This window comes from Lutra lutra, chromosome 8 (genome assembly GCF_902655055.1).
Source record: "Lutra lutra chromosome 8, mLutLut1.2, whole genome shotgun sequence".
NCBI lineage: Eukaryota > Metazoa > Chordata > Mammalia > Carnivora > Mustelidae > Lutra > Lutra lutra.
Genome location: NC_062285.1, coordinates 29,251,487 through 29,269,079, shown reverse-complemented (window position 1 = coordinate 29,269,079; position 17,593 = coordinate 29,251,487). Strand labels below are relative to the sequence as shown.

General features: G+C 35.7%; 1 protein-coding gene across 4 annotated transcripts in view; it reads left to right on the top strand.

Moving 5' to 3' along the window:
* The window catches only part of ARHGAP12 (Rho GTPase activating protein 12), a 109,671-nt gene that overhangs the window by 79,161 nt on the left and 12,917 nt on the right, over positions 1 to 17,593 (top strand). For 3 of the 4 annotated variants that reach the window (XM_047740870.1, XM_047740868.1, XM_047740867.1), the window contains 3 exons: positions 2,164 to 2,225; positions 7,897 to 7,978; positions 14,581 to 14,682. In XM_047740870.1, the coding sequence (XP_047596826.1) occupies positions 2,164 to 2,225; positions 7,897 to 7,978; positions 14,581 to 14,682 (246 nt within the window). The remainder of the gene's footprint in view (positions 1 to 2,163; positions 2,226 to 7,896; positions 7,979 to 14,580; positions 14,683 to 17,593) is intronic. The other variant, XM_047740869.1, reaches the window with a different exon arrangement.

Below are 17,593 nucleotides of genomic sequence, written 5' to 3'. Positions count from 1 at the left end.
CCCAGTTAATTCTGTCTTCTGGATCTCTCAAATTTGGCTCCTCGTCACTTGCTTTTGGGTACTGCCCTAGCTCAGGCCTTCACCATCTCCTGTGGTAATTACTAGAATGTATTCTGGTTGGTTCCCAGTCTTTCTACCCTTTCTTAGTTCATTCTTTACACTGCCTCATTTGCTACTTCACCTCACCCGTTACTTTGAGGGAACTTAAAGACCCTCAGATATGATTGGCTCACTTTCACTTCTGTACCTTTGTACTTTGTTGTTTTCATCTCCTACTGTCATCATCTAGCTAACCCCCATTCCTTAGCTCAGGAGTCTCCAGGAAGCCACCTTCTTCACTCCCTCTGTCTCTTTGGTGAAGTTAGATACACCTTTCTCATAACATGTTGTATGCTAAGTATTTTTGTGTTTGTACATTTTGAATGTGGCAAATTGTGTCCTTATTTTATGTTCCAATTAGAGTGCTTAGTACTTAGAGCAGTAGTACTGGGGTCTTGATCCCTGTGAGAATTTCATGAGCGTTCTGGACCCTTGAACAGTGTGTATACTATCCACGCACAATTTTGTACCAGTTTCAGTCCATCCATTGACTCAGGTAAGAATCCCTGATTTAGAATGTCTCTCTCATCCTTAAGCTTATCTGTCACTACTGCTATCCCTTCCATTTTTCTTCTATATTCCCTTCGTGCCTCAGTTCTTTTGTCCTGTTCAATTCTAGCTTCGGCATTTTCTGTAGACTTGATTCCCACTCCTCTGCTCTTTTAATTCCCATGCTCCTTAGCTCACATAAGCAGTGCCATCCTCAGATTAATGTTGTACTTAGTTCCTGTATCTTTGAAAGTTTTTTTTTTTCCTTCCTGCTTCTGAGAGTAAATTAGGAATGTTTTTACTTAATATCTTGTACATACTTACGACTGTGTGATTGATGTTTTTGTTAAGGGACACAACTCTTAGAAGCATCAGACTTAGATATCTAAGGAGATCTAACCTAGGCTTCATGAAGAAATTACAATAAAACTTCATACAACTATTTCCCCAAGTTCCCAGTATACCACAGATGAATTAACATTAATACTTTATCAGCTTTGTCTATAGATGAGAATTTTTATCAGGCTAGGCAAAATTTTCAAACATTATTTTTAAACCTTATTGAGAAAATACTCCAAATTATGTTAATCTCCCATATAAGACAGATTTATTTTTTTCTAATGGAAGTACATTGAGAAAATAGCTGAGGTATGGATTAAATAAAAATAAATTCTGAATTGGGGATATTTTTTCTATGTGCTGTGTGTATGTGTGTTTGTGTGTTTCAGTTGAAGTAAAAAAATTGCTCTGTCATGTACACACAGTACTTACTAACATTGGTGATTGCTGTAGATACCGACTCATTTTGATTACATTCAGTTGCATGTCAGAAGCTAAAGCAATGAGAAAGTGTTTCCTTTCTTCTACCTGGAGGAATTTTAAGATGACCGTTAACCTCAGCAAAGTGGCTCATGCCTTCATGGGGCTTGATGATAAAGCTGTGTCACTGTGTTTGATATCAGCAAACTAGTGTATCTGGTTTATGCAGAGCCCCATTGTACATCTGATAATACATTTAATGAAGCATTATTGAATTTTAATGCCACCCTAAGGCCAGTTCTATGCATAATAACATTTACTTTTGAGTAACTTATTAATGCAGTTATTGCATTTGTTCTATCTAGTTATTTCTACATTTGACAAAGCAGGTTAGTATCGTAAAGAATTTCGAGACTGTATTGCTGTAAAATAACAGCAAAGTAGATAATTGCTTTTTATGGTACTTGTCATTATGGTATTATATTACTTTCTTTGAGCAGGAAGTCATAAATCATTTTTCTACTGCTGATTAGTGGTATTCATGTGGAAATTTGAGTTGATAGCGGAGTACCTTATGGCTGTCAGGACTTGAGAAGAGGAAAGATCTAATTGTAAAATTACTGAAAATAACTATATAGAAGTATTAGGAAATTGTATTCCTAATATTCTTTAGAACTAATCATATTACATAGTGACTAATCTTTTTTTCCAAGCTAATTTTTAGAGTACCAGATCATTTTGATTCCATCATATATAAGAATTTGGACCTCATTGTCTATATGAATGATTTATAAACGGTATTATTCTGTTCCATAGGGTCAAGAAAAATACGGATTATTAAATGTAACAAAAATTACTGAAAATGGGAAAAAGGTTCGGTAAGTATGAAAACCATTAACGTTCTGACATGTTTTATTTGATTGAAATAAATAAAAGCTATGAGTATGTTATATATCATGAGTATGTTATATTCTAGTAGAAATGATTGAAAGTTTCATAAAAAGTCAAATAATTTTCAAATTTCAAATTTTCTAAAATGTATGTAGTATTGTCATAAAATGTATGAAAGTCTTCCTTTGTCTTGACATTTTTTAAGGTAATATGAAATGCGGGGGGGGTAAAGTAGAGGATTCTGAGCAAGCATTAGCTTTATTTGAAAAAATTTTTTCAGGGGTGCTTGTGTGGCTCAGTCGGTTGGGCGTCTACCTCTGGCTCAAGTTGTGATCCCAGTGTCCTGGGGTTGAACCCCACATCAGGCTGTTTGCTCAGTGGGGTTCTTTGCTTTTCCCTCTCTCTCTGCCCCTCCCCCTGCTTATCGTCACACTCTGTCTCTCAAATAAGTGAAATATTTAAAATAATAAGTAATTTGTTTCAGTAAGCATTAAGTGTACACTTAATAAAATATACAGAATATTTAGCAAAAAATCAGTCACCCAACCATGATTTCCATTATCCAGAGGTAACTAGTTAAGTGAATGAGGTGTAGTGTTTTCCTTGAGATAGGCAATATATATATTTCTATATGCATGGTTAATTTTTAAAATATATATATTTTAAAGATTTTATTTATTTGAGAGAAAGAGTGCCAGCGTGCACATTGGAGGGAAGAGTAGATGGGGAGGGAGAGAGAATCTTGAGTGGATTCTTAGCTGAGTGCCAGTCCCAACACAGGGCTAGCTCTCACAGCCTTGAGGTCATGACCTGAGCCGAAAGCAAGGATCCAATGCTCAAATAGCTGAGCCAAGCAGGCACCCCTGCATAGATTAATTTTTTAAACACAGTCTTTGAACAGTTTTATTTTGGAGATGGTTCTGTTTTGTTGCATATGGAGCCGCCACATTGTTTCTAACTGCTCCGTGGTTATATACCGTGTAGCTGTGTCCTAGTTATTTAGCCATATGGTAGGTAAATATGCCTGTCTGTTGCTAGACATTTAGAATGTTTACATTCTTTTGCTGTTGCAAACAGTATTATACTTAGATCTTACATAGTTCATTTGCGAGTATATAAATATCCCTGTTGAATAGATTTTACAAAAGTGGAATTGCTAAGCTATATGCAGCAGTCATTTTGATAGTGTTCTAAATTATGCTCTAAGGCATTGAATCAGTTCATACTTCCAGAAGCAGTGGATTTCTCCACACCTTTGCCAGTTCAATATGTTGTCTGCTTTTGTTACCTTTGCTAATAGAGATTAGAGAATGATACTTTTAATTTGTATTACTTTGCAGTGTGGTAGAGTATCCCAGGACATTTGTGTGTCTTTTTTTGTTGGTGAATTGTCAGTTCATCCCCTTTATCGGTTTGTCTGTTGTGTTGTTGGCTTTTTTGGTTAACGTGTGGTACCTCCTGATGACTTAAGGAAATTTACTCTGGTGCGCCTGGGTGGCTCAGTGAGTTAAGCCTCTGCCTTCTGCTCAGGCTCCTGGGATCGAGCCCCATATCAGGCTCTCTCCTCAGCAGGAAGCCTGCTTCCCCCTCTCTCTCTGCCTGCTTTTCTGCCTACGTGTGATCTCTCTCTGTCAAATAAATAAAATCTTAAAAAAAAAAAAAAAAAGAAATTGTAAGCAAGTTACATTTTCCCCAGTTTTTAGGAACTGCCAAAATGCTATGATTTTATAGTCAACGGAGATCAGCCTGTTGTGTAAAGAAGAGTTTGAAATTTACATATAGTTAAGTTTTTAAGATTTTCTTTAACTGAACTGTCTTTGTCACATTTTAGTACTTGGAAATTTTTCTTTTAAGTGCTCTGGAATACCTTTACAAATACTGCAGTTATTTGTTCCTTAAATTGTTCTATGGGTGAAGTCACTTGTGAATGGAGTCTGTTTTTCCTTCTCTTTCACTTTGGGCATGTGTAGTGCAAATAGTTCTTTGGCCACTTTCTCTGTTTTCATTGTTGTCGTTTTTCCTGTGGTAATTAGTCCTTTAGATTTTCTACTTCATTTGGAAAACTTTCGGTGATTTATGTTTTCCTAAGAATATCATCCATTTCATCATCTTTAAATTTATTTATGTTGAGTTGAGCAAACCAGTTTTTTAGTTTCCTGTCTATTAGTGGTTCTTAAACATTTTGATCTGAGGACCCCATTAAAAAACTCTTAAAAATTATTGATTAATTTTTGCAAAATGTGAAGAACTTTTTTAAAAATGTTTTTTAAAAAATAATTTTATTTTTCTATAAACATATAATGTATTATTAGCCCTAGGGATACAGGTCTGTGAATCGCCAGGTTTACATACTTCACAGCACTTACCATAGCACATATCCTCCCCAGTGTCCATAACCCCATCACCCTCTCCATAACCCCGCCCCCCGCCCCAGCAACCCTCAGTTTGTTTTGTGAGATTAAGAGTCCTCTTATGGTTTGTCTCCCTCCCGATCCCATCTTGTTTCATTTGTGATTATTGCAAAGAACTTTTTTTTTTTTTAAGATTTTATTTACTTTTATTGGACAGAGAGAGAGATACCACAAGTAGGCAGAGAGGCAGGCAGAGGGGGGCGGGAAGCAGGCTCCCCACTGAGCAGAGAGCCCGATGCGGGGCTCGATCCCAGGACCCTGAGATCATGACCTGGGCCGAAGGCACAGGCTTAACCCACTGAGCCACCCAGGAGCCCCTTGCAAAGAACTTTTGTGTGTATAGTTTATAGCTGTAGATTTGAGAAGTTAAAACTGAGAAATTTCAAGTTTTTTAATTCTTAAAACTGATAACCCATTATATGTTAATGTAAGTAACATTTTTATGAAGAAAAACCCCTCTATTTCCAATACAGAAATTTTCCATGAGAGGTGTGGCATTGTTTCACATTTTTGCTAATCTTTAATATTTGGCTTAATGGAAAACAGCTGGAGCCTCATCTCTGCTGGCAGTCAATTTCTGTGACACATTATTTTGGCTGAAGTGTATATGAAGAGAATCCCCCCTTTCATATATAAAGTTGGAAAAGGGAGGAGTGTTTTAATACTCTTCTTAGATAAGTGCATATATTTTTCTGTTACACTAAAATGCCACAAGTTAAGACTGAGAAAAACCGTTATTGAACTTTTCATACTTAGTTATCTCAAAATCCATTGGTCTGGGGTGCCTGGGTGGCTGAGTCAGTTAAATATCTGCCTTTGGCACCTGGAATTCCAGGATTGAGCCCCACATTGGGCTCCCTGCTCAGCGGAGAGTCTGCTTGTCCCTCTGCACCACATCCTGCTCTTGTGCTCTTGTGCTCTCTCTCTCAAATAAATACATAAAATCTTAAAAAAAAAAAAATCCGTTGGTCTGTGGTGCATTTTACTATCTCTACCTGTACATAATTTTGTAGCATCTTGGAGATCATTTGGAAAACACTGGTTCACTAAGTTGGCTGATTTTTCAAATGTTGACATATTTTACAATATAGAAGAATCACAAATCAGTAACATCATAAGAAGAGTCATTAGATATTGGAAAATTGTCAACCTCACAGTGGCAGATATGCCAAGTTTTCCAAAATTCTGTTTTCCCTTTGAAAGCTTCAATTTTTTGTCAACAAATACTATCATTTAAATGACAGATTCACTTCATTTATTTTTGAGATAATGTCTATCTGCCAGATACACAAGTCTGAATAACCATAGTGTGGCCGTCAGTCATTTTTATTTTTTTCCAGGAAAAAATGTGACTAATTCTGCTTGCAACTCAGGTACACAAGAACTTCAGTCTTTGAGGCAGCTGTTGTTAATTCAGTATTCAAATATCCAGTATTTTTAGATACATTGACTAGTTCTACAGTTTTCTTAATTTTGAAAATTACATTCAAAAAGTTCATTTAAAGTGGAAATATACTTATTTTAGCATTTTTCAGAGGAGGGAGTTAGTAGATGTTCTCTATAGAAATAGAAGATTGAGTATAAAATAAACTTACAAATAAAAATAAATCCCTTTTAAATATCTTAAGATCCACACGAAACAAAATAATAAGAGGAAGATGTAACAAAATGATAACACAAGGCCCAAGCATTTATCAATGTTAATAAATGTAAATGGACTCTCTTCCTCTGTTGAAAGATAAAGATGTTCAGATTGAAGCACAAAAGAAAACCCACCTAAATATTATATATATATATAAAAAAAAAGACATCAGAAAAATGATTCAGTGGCACCTTGGTGCCTCAGTTGTTAATTATCTGCCTGCGTCTGAGGTCATGATCCCAGGGTCCTGGGATCCAGCCCCACATCAGGCTCCCTGCTCAGTGGGAAGCCTGCTTCTCCCTCTCCCACTCCCCCCCTTTCTCGCTGTGTCTCTGTCAAATAAATAAAATCTTTAAAAAAAAAATGATTCAGGAAAGTTAAAAAAAAAAAAACACCAGGCATGTCAAAACCACGAATAAATCTACAGTAAAGATCTATTCATTAAGAATAGCCATTCACCAAATAAGTAGCACTTAACAACCAAAAGCAAAACCAATAGGAAGTAAAAGGAAAAATACTCAATAGTAGTAAACTTTATTTTACTTTTAATGCATGAAGTTCAAGTATACATAAAAAATAACAAAGTAGGTCTAATTGATAGTTACTGAATTCTACATTCTGAAAGTGGAGAGCTCCTTTTGAGTGCCCATAGAGTTTTCACAAATCTGTCAGTATGTTTGGCAGTAAGTTATGCATATATATATTTGACATTCATTTTAGCCTCCCAACAATTGAATTCCCTTAAAAGGTAAATATTGATTGTTTCTACAATGTGAATTGAAGGAGAAGAAATGGGGCCTTCCTTTTTATACATTTTTATATTTAGAGTTTTGATTTTTTTTTTAATAATTTAGACAATTAAAAAAACCCTCAGCGTAGTAACCTCATCATCAGTGAGTATGTAATTTATTGTACCTAGTATCTCCCATTTACATAGTGGAACCTTATCAGGGGAAGGGTGATAACCAAGAAATATAAAAATAAATATAAATAAAAATCAATTTGTGTATGTCATTATAAACAAATATATAAACATATATAAATATAAAATATAAAAAATACAAAATTATAAAAGAAACGTCATCTTAGTGACCTCTGATAAATGAGTATGTAATTTATTATACCTACTATCTACTTAGGTGCCTAGTATCTCCCACCTACCTGGTATAGCCTTATTAGGGGAAGGGAGATATCCAAGAAATACAAAATAATCTGTATCTATAAAGAATTAGGTGAGGTGGACACATTTGCCTGATTTGTAATCATGAATAATTCTTGTCAAATACAGAGTTCAATTCATGTTCCTTCAAAGTAGTTTGGTACCTTTGATCACAAGTGTGCTGGATTATCACGTGAACATAATTAGGTATATAGTTATTCTGATAAGCTGTCTCTATTACCTTCATTTGTTTGGGGGCCTTTATGGTCCATTTGGGACCATAAAATGAATGTAATTTCATTAGCAGTATATCGTCAATAAAAACAATTAGAATGTCAATAATGAATGTAAATTGTAGACAACATTGATAACTAGATTGTAATATTTTAAATTTGGTTGGAAAAACTGAATAGCAAAGCTCTAGTTGGTTCTCTTTATAATTACAGAAAGAACTGGTTGTCTTCTTGGGCCGTGTTGCAAGGTTCATCTTTACTCTTTACCAAAACGCAAGGAAGCAGCACAAGTTGGGTAAGTATTTCTTCTCTCTGAAGGCTTTACACGTTTAAACTGTATGGATGGTATTGTACCTGAATTTCACAAAGTATTTCAGAGTCCTAGCTAGCTACAACTGGTATGCAAATAAAAGTAAATGAAGTTTTTTAAAAGATGCACTTCGACTTGAAACAAAAGAGGAAGGCTAGTTGGAAATTTGATTAGTTGTATTATTAAAATCAACGAAGTCTGTTTTATCCATTGAACTGAAAGATGGGGTTACTACTTGGAAATTATAGAACAAAATAGATCTCTTGAATAAGCTCCAGGGTATTACAGGTTTCCCGTGCTGTCCGAAAGCAGGGTGCTCTTCTGAAACCTTTGTGAAGCAAAGAAGCAGTTATTATTAATCTATATGGGAAAATTTTTGAGCATTCCCAGACCCCCCCCCCGAAAAAAAACCTCTTTAGGCTTTTCTGATACCTTAGGATATATCTTGCTAACCGATGCACCAAAGGAGCTTAAAACACAGATACTCACACAGTTAAAACTGTGGTGATGACATGCTGAGTGTGGTTTCCTGAAAAGGAGCTTGGTGGACCACTTTCGCTGTTCAGGGTACGTGCTGGCTCCATAATTGCTCGCAGCACAGCAAATGCTGAACACTGTTTTCACTTTTCACCTTTTTTAATGACAGTGAAAAATACTCATCAGATTTGTTTTGGTTAGCAAAAACAATAATGTCAGTGTTTTGTAGAAGCAAAGTGGTGTGATGCGAACTTTCGAAAAGCAGGGGATACCTATAAAGCTTTCTTGTGCTTGTGACTTGGCTAATTCAGCTATTTAGTTAGAAAATAAGCAAAGAAATATGTCAAGCCCCACCTTGAATTGTGATCTGATCTTTGGAGACCCGTCGGTGATTCCAGTGTCTGTATTTGTAGATAATGTCAGCCCGCTTTTAGAAGAATAAGTAAATGTCCCATTACTCATGGGATTTTGAAGGTTTTTGTGTATCTGAATGTTTACTATTATTACTCTGGTTAATTTGTAAAACAAATACTAAAAACTATAATTTGTGACATGTAACAGCTAACACTTTTTGAATGCTTCATGTATCAGGTACTGTTCTAAGGGCAGAAGATTAGGTATATATTACCCTCTTAAGTCTGATATAGCTACTGTTTATCATCCCCTGTTCCCCTTTTGTAGTTGAGAGAATGAGGTATAAAACTTAAGGAGCTTGCTGAATTTTGTATAGCTAGTACTAAGTGGCAGATCTAGGTAGTATTTTGTCTCCAGAGTCCATGCTCTGGATATTTAAAAAAAATTTTTGGTAATTGAGTTTGAAAGGTCAGTGCTTAAGTAAAATTTAAAGTGAAATCAATCTAATGTCTTTAACTTGCTTTATATCCTACCTTAACCAATATTTTCTTACATTTACTGAGTTGCTTTAAAATTAACAGGACCTATGGATCTTACATTTGATGAAAAAATCTATTTATAAAATTCAAGCAAATTCTACTCATCTGCATTTATAATGCAACCATTTAACATTCTTCTGAACCAGGAATGCCACAGAGCATGTTAGTCCACAAATACCTTGATGTGGCAGCCCCCAAATTCTCTGGGTTGGGCACTAAAATGAACATTCTGGAATGATTCTTCTATTTTACTTTACCTTTGATTTGCTTCATTGTTTAGCCAGTACAGTGGAACTGACCTGTAATATGCTTTCCATATTTAAAGATGGAAATTTTGGTTTCACTTATCTTAAAGTAAATTGATAATTATGTGTTTCTCCTTTTTTCCCCCTGAGGTAAAACATATGGTACTTTCATTTGTGTTAATGCATTCCTACAGGGTTATGTAATTATTTCTTCCTACTTATGGCTCAACTTCTGTTTGGAATTGAGTGCAGGAAATCAATGAAAGAAGAAGAATGGAGAACAGTTAGAGATTAATAAATTAAAAAAAGTACCTAAAGAAAGTTGGATAATGGGCATTGATATGATAATTTCTGATACTTAAAGATTGGAGGTTGTGGTATGTACAGATAAAGTAGAGCATTATGATAAGAGGTATCATTTAGGTAGGCAGGTTTGTATGCTTTTAAAAGAAAATGGAAACTTCTTTTTAAATGTGAAGATGTTGATTGTTAGTAGAAGCTGGTTGCATTTTGTTTAAGGTTTTCACTCTTGAGGGTTTTACATAATTGAGAACTCACAATTAAATCTGATCCTGACAAAGGGTGTGCGGTATGTCTGTTCATCAGCCAGAGTTGTGTCACTTTGTTGCCATGTGGCAGTAGGGAAGCAGAGTTTAAAATTCACTGAGTTAGCCAATTTGGAAATTGTAGAATTCTTAATGCGTTTTTAATTTTGGAGATTCATACAGTATTTGAATTTTTGCCTTTAAATGAAATTTTATTAATATATTGTGAATCATACAATATATTATCATTTCAGATTAGTATAAATAAAATATAGTCATACTGTGTTTATAGTCTCAATAAAAACTAAACAAATGTGAGAGGTGACAAAATGCTTGGTTACTGCAGTCAATTCTTAATTTTTGTTTTTTATGACATATTTAAAGATCAGACTTTCTTGCTTTTTCTTTCCATATGTAACAGTAAGATTATTCAAATAAAATGTATATGAATGTATCTAATGTATTTTGGCATTATAAAACATTCATAAATATTAAAAATTGATGAAATATGTGAGAGACTTCTTAATTAACTCTGTAATTACGATTATTAAAAAGGATTTGGAAGAAGATCATAGTTTTGTTTCTTTGCTCAGTCACCAAGTAGATTTATTGTAGGTAAAATGTATCCTGTTTGTATAGTGAAATCACACCTGAGGATGAGATTCTAAAGGCTGGTATCAAAGCCAAAAAACCCAGAAATCACCTGTGAGTGAAAATTGTCCTTGAGTATCTCTTAGGAAGGTGTTAGTTAGAAGTTGATCTGTAGCAGAGCCATTTTTTACCTTTGAGGTTAGAAGAGATTGCTTTTCCTCCAGTTGAGTTTGGTTTCTGTTGTTGTTGTTATCATCATCATTATTATTAGTTTGAGTTTGGTATATGTTAAGGGGGCATGTTGCAGAAGTTTGGTTCTTTAAAAATTATTTTTCATACGTAGTACAAAACCTACACCTTGGTCCACTTGAAAAAAGAGCGGGTTCAAATCTTTTGCTCACTCCAGAGCATATATTCATATATTCACTGAAGACTGAGCAAAAGCATCCACATTATTTGAAGTTGTTTTTGTTTTTGTTTTTAAATAATTCATGCTTTGTATTTTAGGTTTGGTTCCATGGGTAGTTAATATTGGGTAAACAAAATGTACATATGCCGCGTGCAACTCGAGCACGTAAGATACATTTTACATGGATGCTGTATCATCCCATGAGCTGGTCTTTCTCCACTGGTTACGTTCCAGTGGTTTTTCTGTGTAATGTTATGGACTAGATTGTGGTATCAATAGCATAAATTATACTTGCTTTCTTATTTCACCAGTTTGTTTAACAGACATAAAAGCCTGTTTTGGGGGCGCCTGGGTGGCTCAGTCGGTTAAGCCGCTGCCTTCAGCTCAGGTCATGATTCCAGGATCCTGGGATCGAGTCCCGCGTCGGGCTCCTTGCTCGGCGGGGAGCCTGCTTCTCTCTCCGCCTCTGCCTGCTTGTGCGCTTGCACGAGCGCGCGCGCTCTCTCTCTCTCTCTGACAAAAAAAAACAAAAAAAACCCCCCAAAAACATAAAAGCCTGTTTTGTTCTAGGCATTGTGTTAAGTTTGGAAGTTTAGAAGGAAGTAACATGGTCTCTGTCTTCGTGACTTATACACTGGAATGGGGAAGACCGACAAGTGCATGGTGACAATAGGACACGACATATATTGTGCTCCCTTTCAGATATCATTCATCATATACCTTGAGTATTACAAAAGTCACCTCACAAATATCACTAGTTATTCGTATATACGTACTTCAAAATTTCTAAAATTTGTCTCCTTTTTGGGTCAGATAATTCTTTCTTCTGGAGGCTCTCCTATAAATGGTATGGTTTTTAGCGGGAGATAGAAGCATCCCCACCTCCAGTTGTGACAACTACAAATGTCACCAGACATTGTCAGATGGCCTCTAGAGGACAAAATTGCCCGTGGTTGAGAACCACTGTCCTAGAGGAAGGGGAAGGCAAATTGGATGGTAGGGCCATTCGCCAGAGAGAACTTAGAAAGGGATACCAGAGGACATTGCCTGGCAAGTCACAAGGAGGAAGCCCAGGGTTTTCTGAGTAGTGGGCTGAGCAAGGTGGCAGTGGGCCCGATGTGATTCTCCCTATTAACCCTCATGTCTTCTGTTGTGATTATAGGCTCAGGCAAGTCTGTTTAATGTAATTTCTAAAAAACATTCACCTTAAAAATCAAATATGAATTTATGTACTAAGAGTCAGAAGATATTCTGAGATATAAATGCGAGGGCCTTTATAAAAATATATGGAAGTTAAGCTTTGTGTTGTGTCTGCTTGTAGAATTGTATTTGTGTCCCATTTGGTTCCATATGCTTTTCTCTTGTGTGTCATTTTGCCATTGTGCATTATTATGACGTCATCATTTTCTTCCCTTTTTCCATCAAGTCATTCTGCCAACAGGGCTCAGTCTCTGAGCTCTTGCTTTCGCTGCTTTCTTGGAAAAATTCTGTCAGTCGACGGCCTGCATATGTAAAATCTGCTCCTGTTTCAGCTGTCACTGTATGTGTTCTTGTTGCATGCCCCTTGCCACAATAATTCCATTTTCTTTGCCTTGAATATGTTGGAGGGTGTATGATAGAGTGGGACTAAAGTTTGAAAAAGGATGAATAACAAACACAAAATTTTGCCAACCGTATTGAATGCATTTTTTATCAGCATTCCGTGCCCTATCATTGTACTTGTATTTGGTTGCTCCATCATACTTGGTTAGTTGTTCGTATCTTGGCTTATAGCTAACCATTGACAGAGCGTGTGATGGCAAGTTCAGTTCAGTTAAATGTGCACATTTGAGGTTTATAACTTTTAAGATATGTCATTTTTACTCAAAAACTTACCTTTGCCCATTGTAGCTTTATGGTTAATTAAATGTCTTTTGAATGACAAAAGTACTTAAAAAGGCCAAGACTTTGTAGAATAGTTAAAAATTTTTGTGATTGTTATTATGATTCCACTAATGAAAATTTAATATAATATCCTAAACTTTGTTTTGATTTCACTAATAAATTCAATATAATATCCTAAATGTTGTTTTGTTATAACAAGTACATTATTTAAGACCACGTTGCTACCGAAAAGATGAAGTAAAAGGGAACAGAGGAAGTCGAACCATTTATTAAATGTGAAGCTACTGAGTCGTTATTGACATTATAAATAGTGCATAAGATTTCACTAGGTTGATGGGTAAGATCCATTTCCAATGACAAACACAATTTTACTTGAAAATACTTTAAGAAATGAAATTTCCTAAAATAAATCTTTGACCTTAAGGTTACAATTCATTAACCCTTTAAGATCTTAAAACCTCTAAACCTTTCAGTAAAAAGGAATGCTATTTTCTATTCTTAGTGACGAGACTAAACAAAAATTTAACTCAATGATGGCAAGATACAGAGTAAGTGTATCTTTAACATAATTTTCTGCTACTTGCTAATCTTTTCCTTATCTGGTTAACAAAATGTAATAGCTTGCTAAGTGCTTTTTCTTTTCAAACCGCCCATGTCAGCTCCCTTCCTATTCTTTTCACAGTTCCTTATTAAGTTGGTGAGGCTTTATTAGCATCTGGCTTTAGTTATAATTTCTAAGAAAGGCTGAATAAAAGAATATGGATCTTAGAGTTTTCTGTTTTTACAAGTTACTGTTGTTGACAACATAAATAGTCGATAAGGAAATAACTCTTGGAAGCACAGACTCAGGTTTAGAGAATGTTTATTAGGTGGAAAAGCACTTGATATCTGCAGATATCCAGATTTTTTGTTTTGTGGCATAATCCATAAATATGGCAAATCCAGATATTATTTATACATATGTAAGAATATTGCCTTGCCTTTTTGAACACATCATTTTACCTATTTTATAGGTATATGACTATTTTATATAGTCATATATAGTCTAGGATCAATTCCAAGAAATAGCATTGCTAAAACCAAACAATACCTGTGTTTGTAAATTTGCAAATACAGCATTACCCATTTTCCCTCTCTAGGCTTTATTACAGCATATGAAGGCCCCATACTGTATGAAAAAACATAGATTTTTTATTATTATTATGTTCAATTAGCCAGTATATAGTACATCATTGAAAACAGAGTTTTTCATCTAACTTCTGGAATTTTTTTTTCTATATTGATGGGTGAAAAAAGATTTGTGTGGCTTTATTTTATGTTTTTCTTATTAAGATGGAAGTTGAGCCATTTTATTTCCGTTTCTATGAACAATATATTCATGTCTTACATTTCAATTTTAAAGTAGGAATTGTTATTTTATAATAAAGACAGAAATTTGGGGTAATCACTTATTTGGTTTATTGTTAATAATTGGTCTTAAATATTTTTGATATGCACATGTACATGAACATCACAAAGGTTTTTCCTTTTTTCTAAAATGAAGTTTGGAAGTAATCAGTCCAAGCCAGAGTTCACAGTGGACCTAAAGGGGGCGACAGTAGAGATGGCTTCGAAGGATAAATCCAGCAAAAAGAATGTATTTGAGGTAATATGTTTGTTTTCTAAGTATGACTCACATTCTTAACCATACTAATTGGATGTTCTTCTTTTTGAATTCTTTTGAGTTGTATTTCAATGTGACTGATTAAGGGAAAGGTGGTCATTAAGTCAGTTTGGTATCATAATTTAAGAAGAAGCTGGCATGAAGAGCTTGGCTTCATTTGCATAAGTCATTGGATCTCAGACTATTAGATGAAGAGCCTTTGTTCCATAATCTCGCCTTTCCCTACCGACAATAACAAGGGAATGGTTTCATTTGGATCTTCTGGGTGGCTCAGTCAGTTAAGTGTCTGACCTCATCTTAGGTCATGATCCCAGAGTCCTGGGATTGAGCCCCACATCAGGCTCCTTACTCAGTGGGGAGTCTGCCTCTCGCTCTCTCTGTTCCCCCTTAGTGTGCTCTCTCTCTCTCTGACAAGTAGATAAATAAAATCTTAAAATGGTGGGGGTGGTGGTTTCCTTTACCTGCCAAATCTAATATTGGAAAATAAATTGAGACCTTTCCATTTTGTCATTAACACCCCCACCCACCACCACCACCGTAGGGGCACCTGGGTGGCTCAGTCTGTTAAGGGGCTATCTTTGGCTCAGGTAATGATTTCGGGGTCCTGTGATCAAGCCCTGTGTCTGGCTGCCTGCTCAGCAGGGAGTGGGCTCTTCCCTCTGCTCTCCCCTCTGCTTGTGCTCCCTCGTGCCCTCTCTGTTGTCTGTCTCAAATAAATAAAAATAAATAAATAATACAGTCCCCCCTCCTTCTCCCTGTAATACAGGATTCTGTATCAGTTTTTTATTGCAGCATATCAGACTATCTCAGGGTTTAGTAGCTTAGGGAAAAGAGCTGTTCTGTTTGTTCCGTTTGGCTTGTGCTGAGCTGAGTGATTCTGATCTCAACGTGGGACCATTCATGAGGCTTTAGTCATTCAGTGGCTCACCCGGATCTGGATGGTCTAGTTCACGTGTCTGATATCGGTGCCAGCAGTTTGCTAGGCCTCCTTCTTTATAAGATCTCTCCCTCAAGGATTCTGCTCCAGGCTTCTTCACAAGGCAGTGCCAGGCTTCCAAGAGGATGAGAGTGGAAGCTACGACACTTCCCGAGGCTTAGATTTAGAAAGTCACACATCATTGTATTCCGTTGGCTAAAGCAGTCAGAAGGTCAGCTGAGTATTCAGGTCTGTGGGGAAATAGAGCCCTCCTGTTGATGGGGGCGCAGTAAAGGCACGCTGTGGAAGGGTGTGTATATGGAGATGGGAGGAATTACTCAGACTGTCTTTGCAAACAGTCTTCCAGAACCCAGCCTTCCTTTATAACCTCATGTGTCCATCCTTTCCCATCTTTTTCATGAGTTGCTGGTTCCCAAGTGAAACCTAGGTTTTCCTGCTGTGTTTTTTATTCTTTATTAGTACAGACCCATGGCAGTCTCTGCTTGTCAAGTGTTACCTATCTTCCAATACCCATCAGAAATGCTACAACAACACTGGTGCTGCCTTTTTATTTATGCTTTTAAAATAGCATTTAATTTAGTGTACTTTATATTACCATCATCTGTAAATTACTTGTCCCACTAGATGATTATTTATTTTAAGCAGAGAGACTGTATTTTTCTTTATCTTTAAGGAAGAACCTCTAACCAAGATTATCTTGTGTGCAGTGAATATTTAGTATTGGTTGACTGGCTTGACTCACTCTCTTGAAAGAAGTACAAGAAAGGAAGTCAGTGTTTCCTGAATTAGCCTTGCAGTTTCAATACGTGATTTCAGAGTGAAAACAAATCCATGGTCAAATAAATGTAGGAGTGGTATAGATGTTTTTCTTTCCTTAAAAAATCAGAGCACCCTGGAATATCAAAGCCCTGAGACATTTTGAAGAAGAGAATCTTGTTTAGCTTTCTTTAATCTAGTATTTCCCAAATAAATATCATATAACTGTTCCCCCCCCCCTTTTTTTGGTGGAATACCTTTTTTAAACATTACTTTAGAAACTATGTTTGAGGCATATGTCTCAGAATGTTGTTTGGGAAACATTGCCATATGTTCCACAAGGAAGAAAAATAAACAGTTACCAGCCAGAAAATAGGAGGAATGCTTTCTCTTAATACCTCAGAATTTTTCCTCAATCCAGTGTAAGAAACTTTGAACCAAAGAAATTATACATAAATTAGTTTCTGCCCTCATATAGAATAATACATGAGTATTATGTACAACTCTACATGAGTTAGCTCATGATTTGACACAATTTAGTACTTTCTGCCCAAAAGTGATGTAACATTTATTGTCTGGGCCTTCTCTTTGTATTAGGCTGTTATATTTATTTGCCTATTAATTAGGAAAAAATGAAAGTTTTAACACTATCATATATTTTTTCTATATTTAATTTTAACTGGAGAGAGAAAAACACTCAGATTTACATAAAAATATCACAGATTTTATTTCTTTACAAATGAATTTTGTTTCAGTTCTAATGGAAAATGCACAGCTTTGTTACTTGAACCAATTTTTTAATGATACAGGATGCTAGATTTCAGCAAGTTTTATGGCATTTATGTGTTGGAATCTGGGACCCTTAAATTATTAGATTTTCATTGAGAATTTTTTGTGAGGAAAACTTCATGTTTTATAAAATAATTCCTCTGGGATTATTTTATATTAAAAGGTATTCCATTGCTGCGCATTAGTCTTTCATCACTCAATATAACATGGCATCTAGTCTTCTGCTGGTGGTTTTGTGGACTTTGGCTTGAATATATTCATTTATTTAGGGGCTCCTGGCTGGCTCAGTCAGTGGAACATAAAACTCTTGATCTCAGGATTGTGAGTTCAAACCCCACGTTGGGTGTAGAGATTACTTAAAAATAAAATCTTAAAAATGCATAAATTTCATTTATTTGGTTGAAAGCACTA